This window comes from Salvelinus namaycush, unplaced genomic scaffold (assembly GCF_016432855.1).
Source record: "Salvelinus namaycush isolate Seneca unplaced genomic scaffold, SaNama_1.0 Scaffold21, whole genome shotgun sequence".
Taxonomy (NCBI): domain Eukaryota; kingdom Metazoa; phylum Chordata; class Actinopteri; order Salmoniformes; family Salmonidae; genus Salvelinus; species Salvelinus namaycush.
Genome location: NW_024058897.1, coordinates 743,916 through 756,839, shown reverse-complemented (window position 1 = coordinate 756,839; position 12,924 = coordinate 743,916). Strand labels below are relative to the sequence as shown.

Here is a 12,924-nt window from a genome sequence, read left to right as displayed (position 1 = left end):
TCTACCAGACAGATAGAGAGGAATGATCTACCAGACAGATAGAGAGAATGATCTACCAGACAGAGGAATGATCTACCAGACAGAGGAATGATCTACCAGACAGATAGAGAGGAATGATCTACCAGACAGAGGAATGATCTACCAGACAGAGGAATGATCTACCAGACAGATAGAGAGGAATGATCTACCAGACAGATAGAGAGGAATGATCTACCAGACAGATAGAGAGGAATGATCTACCAGACAGATAGAGAGGAATGATCTACCAGACAGATAGAGAGGAATGATCTACCAGACAGATAGAGAGGAATGATCTACCAGACAGATAGAGAGGAATGATCTACCAGACAGAGGAATGATCTACCAGACAGAGGAATGATCTACCAGACAGAGGAATGATCTACCAGACAGAGAGAGAGGAATGATCTACCAGACAGAGAGAGAGGAATGATCTACCAGACAGAGAGAGAGGAATGATCTACCAGACAGATAGAGAGGAATGATCTACCAGACAGATAGAGAGGAATGATCTACCAGACAGATAGAGAGGAATGATCTACCAGACAGATAGAGAGGAATGATCTACCAGACAGAGGAATGATCTACCAGACAGAGGAATGATCTACCAGACAGATAGAGGAAATGATCTACCAGACAGCTAGAGGAATGATCTACCCAGACAGAGAGAGGAATGATCTACCAGACAGATAGAGGAATGATCCTACCAGACAGAGAGAGGAATGATCTTACCAGACAGAGAGAGGAATGATCTACCAGGACAGATAGAGAGGAATGATCTACCAGACAGGATAGAGAGGAATGATCTACCAGACAGAGAGAGAGGAATGATCTACCAGACAGAGAGAGAGGAATGATCTACCAGACAGAGAGAGAGGAATGATCTACCAGACAGAGAGAGAGGAATGATCTACCAGACAGAGGAATGATCTACCAGACAGAGGAATGATCTACCAGACAGAGGAATGATCTACCAGACAGAGGAATGATCTACCAGACAGAGGAATGATCTACCAGACAGATAGAGAGGAATTATCTACCAGACAGATAGAGAGGAATGATCTATCAGACAGAGGAATGATCTACCAGACAGATAGAGAGGAATGATCTACCAGACAGATAGAGAGGAATGATCTACCAGACAGATAGAGAGGAATGATCTACCAGACAGAGGAATGATCTACCAGACAGAGGAATGATCTACCAGACAGAGGAATGATCTACCAGACAGAGGAATGATCTACCAGACAGAGGAATGATCTACCAGACAGATAGAGAGGAATGATCTACCAGACAGATAGAGAGGAATGATCTACCAGACAGATAGAGAGGAATGATCTACCAGACAGATAGAGAGGAATGATCTACCAGACAGATAGAGAGGAATGATCTACCAGACAGAGGAATGATCTACCAGACAGAGGAATGATCTACCAGACAGATAGAGAGGAATGATCTACCAGACAGAGAGAGAGGAATGATCTACCAGACAGATAGAGAGGAATGATCTACCAGACAGATAGAGAGGAATGATCTACCAGACAGAGAGAGAGGAATGATCTACCAGACAGATAGAGAGGAATGATCTACCAGACAGATAGAGAGGAATGATCTACCAGACAGATAGAGAGGAATGATCTACCAGACAGATAGAGGAATGATCTACCAGACAGATAGAGGAATGATCTACCAGACAGATAGAGAGGAATGATCTACCAGACAGATAGAGGAATGATCTACCAGACAGAGAGAGGAATGATCTACCAGACAGATAGAGGAATGATCTACCAGACAGATAGAGGAATTAATTACCAGACAGATAGAGAGGAATGATCTACCAGACAGATAGAGAGGAATGATCTACCAGACAGATAGAGAGGAATGATCTACCAGACAGATAGAGAGGAATGATCTACCAGACAGATAGAGAGGAATGATCTACCAGACAGATAGAGAGGAATGATCTACCAGACAGATAGAGAGGAATGATCTACCAGACAGATAGAGAGATGATCTACCAGACAGAGGAATGATCTACCAGACAGAGGAATGATCTACCAGACAGAGGAATGATCTACCAGACAAGAGGAATGATCTACCAGACAGATAGAGAGGAATGATCTACCAGACAGATAGAGAGGAATGATCTACCAGACAGATGAGAGGAATGATCTACCAGACAGAGGAATGATCTACCAGACAGATAGAGAGGAATGATCTACCAGACAGAGGAATGATCTACCAGATAGATAGAGAGGAATGATCTACCAGACAGATAGAGAGGAATGATCTACCAGACAGATAGAGAGGAATGATCTACCAGACAGATAGAGAGGAATGATCTACCAGACAGATAGAGAGGAATGATCTACCAGACAGATAGAGAGGAATGATCTACCAGACAGATAGAGAGGAATGATCTACCAGACAGATAGAGAGGAATGATCTACCAGACAGATAGAGAGGAATGATCTACCAGACAGATAGAGAGGAATGATCTACCAGACAGATAGAGAGGAATGATCTACCAGACAGATAGAGAGGAATGATCTACCAGACAGATAGAGAGGAATGATCTACCAGACAGATAGAGAGGAATGATCTACCAGACAGATAGAGAGGAATGATCTACCAGACAGGGTAATGATCTACCAGTGGAGATGTAAAACAACCCTAAAGTCAACCCATATTATCATTCCACATAGCTGAACCAATCCCTCTCACTTCCTCTCTACACCCTGTCTGCTGCACACCCACACAGTTCAAAGGGCAAATAAGCAGAGAAAACCACATGACCTTACTTCCCTTTTCCCCATTCACTCTCTCTGTCTCTCTCTCTATTATCTCTCGGTCCCTCTCTCTCTAGCCATGCCAACCCCCCCACCTACTACACATGACCTTACTTCCCTTTTCCCCATTCACTCTCTCTGTCTCTCTCTCTATTATCTCTCGGTCCCTCTCTCTCTAGCCATGCCAACCCCCCCCACCTACTACACATGACCCCAACCTTTGACCTGTAACCCCACAGCTCACACTGAGACACACCTTAATATACACCCACACCACTCTATCAGAAACACTACCCCACTACACAGGACAGAAGGAATTTGGGGAACTCCAGACATGCAGAATGTTAAGGTTTTCCTGTCTGTTATGATCATTTAGAGTAGACAGGGAGAGCAGGAGAGAGGGACGGAGGAGATGGAGGAGAAGAAGAGAGGGAGGGAGGAGATGGAGGAGAAGAAGAGAGGGAGGGAGGAGAGGTAGAGAGGGAGAGAGGGAGGGAGGAGATGGAGAGAGGGAGGGAGGAGATGGAGAGAGGGAGGGAGGAGATGGAGAGAGGGAGGGAGGAGATGGAGAGAGGGAGGGATACATCATCAGACTAGAGCTGTACTCTCCCCCTGGGCTCTAGACAGACAGAGTAGTACTTACAGAGGTAGAGAGGGAGGGATAACTCATCAGACTAGGGCTGTACTCTCTCCCTGGGCTCTAGATAGACAGAGTGGTACTTACAGAGTTGAAGAGGCAGGCCTCGTATTGGAGATGTATTCGCTGAGGCATCATCACATCATCCTGGAAAACAAACAGTTACAGTTAGCATGCTCTCTCTCACACACACACACAAGGTTAGCTCTCTCTCTCACACACACACAAGGTTAGCTAGCTCTGTCACACACACAAGGTTAGCTAGCTCTCACACACAAGGTTAGCTCTCTCTCTCACACACACACAAGGTTAGCTCTCTCTCTCACACACACACAAGGTTAGCTCTCTCTCACACACACAAGGTTAGCTAGCTCTCTCACACACAAGGTTAGCTCTCTCTCTCACACACACACAAGGTTAGTTAGCTCTCTCACACACAAGGTTAGTTAGCTCTCTCACACACAAGGTTAGCTCTCTCACACACGAGGTTAGCTAGCTCTCTCACACACACACAAGGTTAGCTCTCTCACACACACACAAGGTTAGCTCTCTCACACACACACGAGGTTAGCTAGCTCTCTCACACACAAGGTTATCTCTCTCACACACAAGGTTAGCTCTCTCACACACACACACGAGGTTAGCTAGCTCTCTCACACACACACAAGGTTAGCTCTCTCACACACACACAAGGTTAGCTCTCTCACACACACACGAGGTTAGCTAGCTCTCTCACACACAAGGTTATCTCTCTCACACACAAGGTTAGCTCTCTCACACACACACGAGGTTAGCTAGCTCTCTCACACACAAGGTTATCTCTCTCACACACAAGGTTAGCTCTCTCACACACAAGGTTAGCTCTCTCACACACACACGAGGTTAGCTAGCTCTCTCACACACAAGGTTATCTCTCTCACACACAAGGTTAGCTCTCTCACACACAAGGTTAGCTCTCTCACACACACACGAGGTTAGCTAGCTCTCTCACACACAAGGTTATCTCTCTCACACACAAGGTTATCTCTCTCACACACAAGGTTACCTCTCTCACACACACACAAGGTTAGCTCTCTCACACACACACAAGGTTAGCTAGCTCTCACACACAAGGTTAGCTCTCTCACACACACACACAAGGTTAGCTCTCTCACACACACAAGGTTAGCATGCTCTCACACACACAAGGTTAGCTCTCTCTCTCACACACAAGGTAAGCATGCTCTCTCACACACAAGGTTAGCTAGCTGTCTCACACACACACACACAAGGTTAACTCTCTCACACACACAAGGTTAGCATGCTCTCACACACACACAAGGTTAGCATGCTCTCACACACACACAAGGTTAGCATGCTCTCACACACACACAAGGTTAGCTAGCTCTCACACACACAAGGTTAGCATGCTCTCACACACACAAGGTTAGCATGCTCTCACACACACAAGGTTAGCTCTCTCTCTCACACACAAGGTAAGCTAGCTCTCACACACACACAAGGTTAGCTATCTCTCTCACACACAAGGTTAGCTCTCTCACACACACAAGGTTAGCTCTCTCACACACAAGGTTAGCTCTCTCACACACAAGGTTAGCTCTCTCACACACAAGGTTAGCTCTCTCACACACATTTCAAGGCGTGTTGATGGGTGTAACAGTGTGTTTGTTATGACTAGAGCACTCCGGGAGGTCACGACCTTCAGAGAGGATCTAAACAGACATGTTCAGAATCAACACTTACACACACATCAGACATAACACACACATCAGACATAACATAATCCTCCCGGGTGGCGCAGTGGTCTAGGGCACTGCATCGCAGTGCTAGCTGCGCCACCAGAGTCTCTGGGTTCGCGCCCAGGCTGGGCTGGGTTCGCGCCCAGGCTCTGTCGCAGCCGGCCGCAACCGGGAGGTCCGTGGGGCGACGCACAATTGGCATAGCGTCGTCCGGGTTAGGGAGGGTTTGGCCGGTAGGGATATCCTTGTCTCAGTATGTTAAAATGTATGCACTCTACTGTAAGTCGCTCTGGATAAGAGCGTCTGCTAAATGACTAAAATGTAAAATGTAAATGTAAAATGTAAATAACACACCAGAGGTAGACAGAGAGAGAGAGACAGAGACAGAGACAGAGAGAGAGACAGAGAGAGACAGAGAGAGAGAGAGACAGAGAGCGAGAGACAGAGAGACAGAGAGAGAGACAGAGAGACAGACAGAGAGAGACAGACAGAGAGACAGACAGACAGACAGACAGACAGACAGACAGACAGACAGACAGACAGACAGACAGACAGACAGACAGACAGAGACAGACAGACAGAGAGAGACAGACAGAGACAGAGACAGAGAGAGAGAGAGACAGAGAGAGAGAGAGACAGAGGTGGAAAGAGAGAGACAGATGTGGAAAGCGAGAGAGAAAGAGAGAGAAGACCAGAAATGAGGGTCTACTATATAAATTGATGGAAAGTGGTGTTGGGGGGAAAAACATAGGACATTATGAAACCCATGTTCACAAACAACAAGTGTGAGGTTCTTCTTTCCATAGGGCCGTGGGGTGACACAGGGATGCAGCTTAAGCCCCGCCCTCTTCAACATATATATCAACGAATTAGCGAGGGCACTAGAACAGTCTGCAGCACCCGGCCTCACCCTACTAGAATCTGAAGTCAAATGTCTACTGTCTGCTGATGATCTGGTGCTTCTGTCCCCAACCAAGGAGGGCCTACAGCATCTAGATCTTCTGCACAGATACTGCCAGACCTGGGCCCTGACAGTAAATCTCAGCAAGACAAAAATAATGGTGTTCCAAAAAAGGTCCAGTCGCCAGGACCACAAATACAAATTCCATCTAGACACCGTTGCCCTAGAGCACACAAAAAACTATACATACCTTGGCCTAAACATCAGCGTCACTGGTAACTTCCACAAAGCTGTGAACAATCTGAGAGACAAGGCAAGATGGGCATTCTACGCCATCAAAAGGAACATAAAATTCGACATACCAATTAGAATCTGGCTAAAAAATACTTGAATCAGTTATAGAACCCATTGCCCTTTATGGTTGTGAGGTCTGGGGTCCGCTCACCAACCAAGAATTCACAAAATGGGACAAACACCAAATTGAGTATTCTAATTCAAAAAACAAATGTTAAACAACATCAGGAGAGGTCAAGAGTAGCTGCCCTTTAATTGAATTGTGCCCCAGAGAGACACTGTTGTGTTTGGTTAGCGGTGTCTCTATAGCGGTTCTAGTAGCAGTGTACATGTGACGGGAGAGTTTGTAAAACAAATGCCTACCGCATTGATAGAAATCATCATGATATCATTCTGCCAGGTGGCCTACTTTACAGTCAACATTTAATTGGAAAGGTTTTAGAAATGACTGTTTCCGCACGCTAACCGTTTCTGCACGCTAACCGTTTCCGCACGCTAACCGTATCCGCACGCTAACCGTATCCGCACGCTAACCGTATCCGCACGTTAACCGTATCCGCACGCTAACCGTATCCGCACGCTAACCGTTTCCGCACGCTAACCGTTTCCGCACGCTAACCGTTTCCGCACGCTAACCGTTTCCGCACGCTAACCGTTTCCGCACGCTAACCGTTTCCGCACGCTAACCGTTTCCGCACGCTAACCGTTTCTGCACGCTAACCGTTTCTGCACCAGAAACAGGCACACAGAAACAGGCGTTACTTCTTCAGGAAACAGGACTCACTGCTTCATTCTCTTCATGGATTATGGAGAAACTAATTCAACTTAACTACTATTCTAATAAGCTCAATACATTTAACTTCCTGTTCTCAGTCCAGAGGCTCAGCCAATGATTTCGATATGAGACACCCCACCCCCAAAAAATGTTTTTACTTCGGATCTCCCTGACTCATTCTATTAAACTCTGAGAGGGCGGAGAGGATAATATTTAGAGAGATAATGAACTCTATTTGACCATTTCATTATATTTCTAGGTCTGATGTTATCACCGTTTTCTTTCAACTCTGTTTCAGCCCAGTCGGGATAAGAAAGAGTCTCATTTCAGGAATTATGCTTTTTTTGGGGCACAGAACAGCCCCAGGCATCTTAGACACACACACACACGGCGGGGGCCAGAACTCGTGACTATAATTCAGTTCCATTTTCATATTTTGTATTTTTCGTGCGTCACAAGCCAGAGCATATCCGAGTGTGTGTGTGTGTGTGTCCCTGGCTGCGATGTCTCTGTTTAGTGCTTTGGTTCTCTGGCTCTCAGATGCGCGCCAATGGAATGGTCTGAAATGTAAAAACTCTGCCCACCTCTGGCACCGGGCCATGAAAAACAAACTCGCCCATTGACATTACACCGGTAACATGCAGTGGAGTGGAGCTTAGGCTCATTTAGCAATTACTAAGTGTAACACACACACACTCTAACACAAACACTCACACAGACTGGAGTCTCAGTACTCATGTTATTCTGACAGCTCTGTCAAACATTTACTCTGATACAGTACCCACCTGTTATATAGCCTGTGTGTGTGTGTGTGTGTGTGTGTGTGTGTGTGTGTGTGTGTGTGTGTGTGTGTGTGTGTGTGTGTGTGTGTGTGTGTGTGTCTTACTAAACGTGGCCCAGATGTGTCAGACAGCAGCAGCTCGAGCATGACGATGACTCCCTCCAGACCTCTACAACACACACACACACACACACACACACACACACACACACACACACACACACACACACACATTCTCACTCCGCCTCCCTCTCCCACATACTGACACACACATTATCACACAAACACACAGGAGACAGGTTAACATAAACACGTTGTGACTCACAGCGTCCTGAAAGCAGAGGTAGGTTCCAGAGCTCTGAGACACAGCCTGGTTCTTGGCATGACCCACTGGAGGAGAGACAGAGGAGAACAACATGGGGTCTGTTACAAAACACGCACCTCGCGTACACACACCTCGCATACACACACCTCTCATACACACACCTCTCATACACACACCTTGCGTTCGTACACTTACCTCCCCTGGGTTGGGCGGAGTCATGGCCAGAGATCACCATGGAAACACCTCTCCTTTCCAGCCTCTCCCTCCATCCCTCCACTATCGCTCTGGAACCATCCTGACACACAAACACACAAAACCACGCACACACAACCCATACACGCACGTATGTAACTCACAGTGCTGTAGTATTGGTACTACTGTAGTAGTACTGTAGTAGCATTCTGATAACTCACAGTGCTGTAGTATTGGTACAACTGCAGTAGTACTATAGTAGTATTCTGATAACTCACAGTGCTGTAGTATTGGTAATACTGCAGTAGTACTATAGTAGCATTCAATAACTCACAGTGCTGTAATATTGGTACAACTGCAGTAGTACTATAGTAGTATTCTGATAACTCACAGTGCTGTAGTATTGGTAATACTGCAGTAGTACTATAGTAGCATTCAATAACTCACAGTGCTGTAGTATGAATAGTACTGCAGTAGTACTATAGTAGCATTCAATTACTCATAGTGCTGTAGTATTGGTACTACTGTAGTAGTACTGTAGTAGTACTGTAGTAGTATTCTGATAACCCACAGTGCAGTAGTATTAGTAGTACTGTAGTAGTACTATAGTAGTATTCTAGTAACCCACAGTGCAGTAGTATTAGTAGTACTGCAGTAGTATTCTAGTAACTCACCGTGCAGTAGTAGTAGTAGGACTATAGTAGTATTCTAGTAACTCACAGTGCAGTAGTATTAGTAGTACTGTAGTGGTATTCTGATAACTCACAGTGCTGTAGTATTGGTACTACTGCAGTAGTACTATAGTAGCATTCAATAACTTACAGTGCTGTAGTATTGGTACCACTGTAGTAGTACTGTAGTAGTATTCTGATAACTCACAGTGCTGTAGTATTGGTACTAGTACTATAGTAGCATTCAATAACTCACAGTGCTGTAGTATTGGTACTACTGTAGTAGTACTGTAGTAGTATTCTGATAACCCACAGTGCAGTAGTATTAGTAGTACTGTAGTAGTACTATAGTAGTATTCTAGTAACCCACAGTGCAGTAGTATTAGTAGTACTGCAGTAGTACTATAGTAGTATTCTAGTAACTCACAGTGCTGTAGCATTGGTACTACTGTAGTAGTACTGTAGTAGCATTCAATAACTCACAATGCTGTAGTATTAGTAGTACTGTAGTAGTATTCTGATTATTCACATTGCTGTAGTATTGATAGTACTGTAGTAGTACTGTGGTAGTATTCTGATAACCCACAGTGCAGTAGTATTAGTAGTACTGTAGTAGCACTATAGTAGTATTCTAGTAATCCACAGTGCAGTAGTATTAGTAGTACTGCAGTAGTAATATAGTAGTATTCTAGTAACTCACAGTGCAGTAGTATTAGTAGTACTGCAGTAGTACTATAGTAGTATTCTAGTAACTCACAGTGCAGTAGTATTAGTAGGACTGCAGTAGTTCTATAGTAGTATTCTAGTAACTCACAGTGCTGGCGTCATCGTAGACAGACAGTTCCATAGAGCCAGTGTAGTCCTGGTTCAAAATCCCCTGCAGACAATCATCCAGCCAGCAGGAGGCGTTATGCACTGGCATGACTATAGACTAGAGAGAGACAGACAGGAGGGTTTATACACTGGCATGACTATAGACTAGAGAGAGACAGACAGGAGGGGTTATACACTGGCATGACTATAGACTAGAGAGAGACAGACAGGAGGGGTTATACACTGGCATGACTATAGACTAGAGAGAGACAGACAGGAGGGGTTATACACTGGCATGACTATAGACTAGAGAGAGACAGACAGGAGGGGTTATACACTGGCATGATTATAGACTAGAGAGAGACAGACAGGAGGGGTTATACACTGGCATGACTATAGACTAGAGAGAGACAGACAGGAGGGGTTATACACTGGCATGACTATAGACTAGAGAGAGACAGACAGGAGGGGTTATACACTGGGATGACTATAGACTAGAGAGAGACAGACAGGAGGGGTTATACACTGGGATGACTATAGACAGACAGGAGGGGTTATGCACTGGCATGACTATAGACTAGAGAGAGACAGACAGGAGGGGTTATACACTGGCATGACTATAGACTAGAGAGGAACAGACATTGTGTCAAATCGGCTAGCTAATTAATATTAGCCAACGTGCGAACAGGCACCAACCAGATGTGCTGCCACAAAGTAAACAAAAACAAGGTAAAACGCCAATCTGCAATTGCAACATCATTATACATTCTTGATATGAGCTTGTTTTACTCCAATGTTTGTCAGCATTGTAAATGTTTATAAAAAACACTGTATAGCGTTCAAACATGCTTAAAGCTATCATTTGTATATCTTGGATGGTCAGTCCTTGCTTCCAAAGCTCAGTCCATGAATTTGAGTGGTTCCATTTTTCCAGGCCCCGCCCTCAGAAATTTTACAATAACAGAGTCTTTGTTATTGTTTCTACTCCGGATTGACAGACGGGTACATTTTCCATCCGGTCTGGTTATCTAGGCCAGTGAAATGTTCTCTCGTGGACAAACAGAGGTAACAATGTTGGTTCTGGGTTGTTGCCGAGATTAGTGATATGTCACCTACCACCTCCACGGCCCTGCTTGCGTTCCCCCCTCCGACCGACCCATCCTGCGCGCACTCCCCCTTGTAGAGCCGCTTGGCGGGGACAGAGTCGGCCTCCTGCCCGTTGGGATGCTCCAGTGAACAGGTACTCATCTGAACAAACAAGGAAGACACGATAAAAACGCGCTTTTTTTTCTCCCGAAAACTGGCTAGCGGATTTGAAAGAATGAACGTCAACGGAGAAAGCACACGTGGGATATTTACAGTGATATCTACTCTTCTAGAATGTATGACTTTGCATTACGATGTTACTTGTTCTAGAGTGAGCTGCTTTTCATTTGAGCGGTAAAACAACACCAAAATACATTCAAATTTGCTCTCGAAACTTGCCTCGAGGATAGCAGCTCCACTTCCGCAAACAAAGATGATAAATCGCTCATTGGTCAGTTTAAAACGCGGACAAGCTTCTGATTCGCTGTTTTCAATGTTAGTCACACATGACGCAGAATTGTTGACGTTCGCTTGGTCCCGCCCACTGCCCCAGTACAAACAGCAGATAAGAATAATTTACAGTAGTCTAGCAACGCAACTATATTACGTTTTAACAGTAAAACAATGTCTTATAATTTCAGTAAATTAATGTCTTATTTTCTTTGGTATTTTTCTTAAAACTGCATTGTTGATTAAGGGCTTGTAAGTAAGCATTTCACTGTAAGGTCTACTACACCTGTTGTATTCGGCGCATGTGACAAATTCAATTTGATTTGATTTGAAATGCTTAGTGTGTCTTGATATCGTCCCGTGTAACGTTTAAACAGTCTCATGTCCCCTTTCCCATCGGAGCCCAATGCAGTTTCTTGTCCAAGAACAACATGGTTCCTATATGCTGTCTGTCTCATTTCATTTGACAGGTAATCCATCTATTTGACAGACCAGGTGATTCAGTAGTGAAGTAATGTATCAAGTTTTAATGTCACGTGCACCAGTACAGTGAAATGCCTTTCTTGCTCGCTCTAACGCCAACAATGCAGTAATCAATAGCAATGTAATATTAACAAGGAAGGACAAAAACACAGGAGATAACAGAATGAGGGTGGGGAGCGGGTAGTGTCAGCTGAGGGTGGGGAGCGGGTAGTGTCAGCTGAGGGTGGGGAGCGGGTAGTGTCAGCTGAGGGTGGGGAGCGGGTAGAGTCAGCTGAGGGTGGGGAGCGGGTAGTGTCAGCTGAGGGTGGGGAGCGGGTAGTGTCAGCTGAGGGTGGGGAGCGGGTAGTGTCAGCTGAGGGTGGGGAGCGGGTAGTGTCAACTGAGGGTGGGGAGCGGGTAGTGTCAGCTGAGGGTGGGAGGTGGGTAGTGTCAGCTGAGGGTGGGGAGCGGGTAGTGTCAGCTGAGGGTGGGGAGCGGGTAGTGTCAGCTGAGGGTGGGAGGTGGGTAGTGTCAACTGAAGGTGGGGAGCGGGTGGTGTCAGCTGAGGGTGGGAGGTGGGTAGTGTCAACTGAGGGTGGGGAGCGGGTAGTGTCAGCTGAGGGTGGGGAGCGGGTAGTGTCAGCTGAGGGTGGGAGGTGGGTAGTGTCAACTGAGGGTGGGGAGCGGGTAGTGTCAGCTGAGGAGCGGGTAGTGTCAGCTGAGGGTGGGGAGCGGGTAGTGTCAGCTGAGGGTGGGGAGCGGGTAGTGTCAGCTGAGGGTGGGGAGCGGGTAGTGTCAGCTGAGGGTGGGAGGTGGGTAGTGTCAACTGAGGGTGGGGAGCGGGTAGTGTCAGCTGAGGAGCGGGTAGTGTCAGCTGAGGTTGGGGGGGGCGGGTAGTGTCAGCTGAGGAGCGGGTAGTGTCAGCTGAGGGTGGGGGGCGGGTAGTGTCAGCTGAGGGTGGGGAGCGAGTAGTGTCAGCTGAGGGTGGGGA

The 12,924-nt window shown here is 46.1% G+C and overlaps 1 protein-coding gene across 1 annotated transcript; it reads right to left on the bottom strand.

Moving 5' to 3' along the window:
* Positions 1-3,531: 3,531 nt before the first annotated feature.
* On the bottom strand, positions 3,532-11,461 carry LOC120038200 (UDP-GlcNAc:betaGal beta-1,3-N-acetylglucosaminyltransferase-like protein 1; the record flags this gene model as incomplete). The annotated part of the gene is made up of 6 exons (XM_038984060.1): positions 11,421-11,461; positions 11,052-11,183; positions 9,937-10,053; positions 8,455-8,554; positions 8,260-8,324; positions 3,532-3,591 (listed from the first exon to the last, which is right to left on the bottom strand). Coding segments are annotated over exons 2-6 (474 nt in total), but the record flags the coding sequence as incomplete, so codon positions are not given.
* Between the last annotated feature and the right edge of the window lie 1,463 nt (positions 11,462-12,924).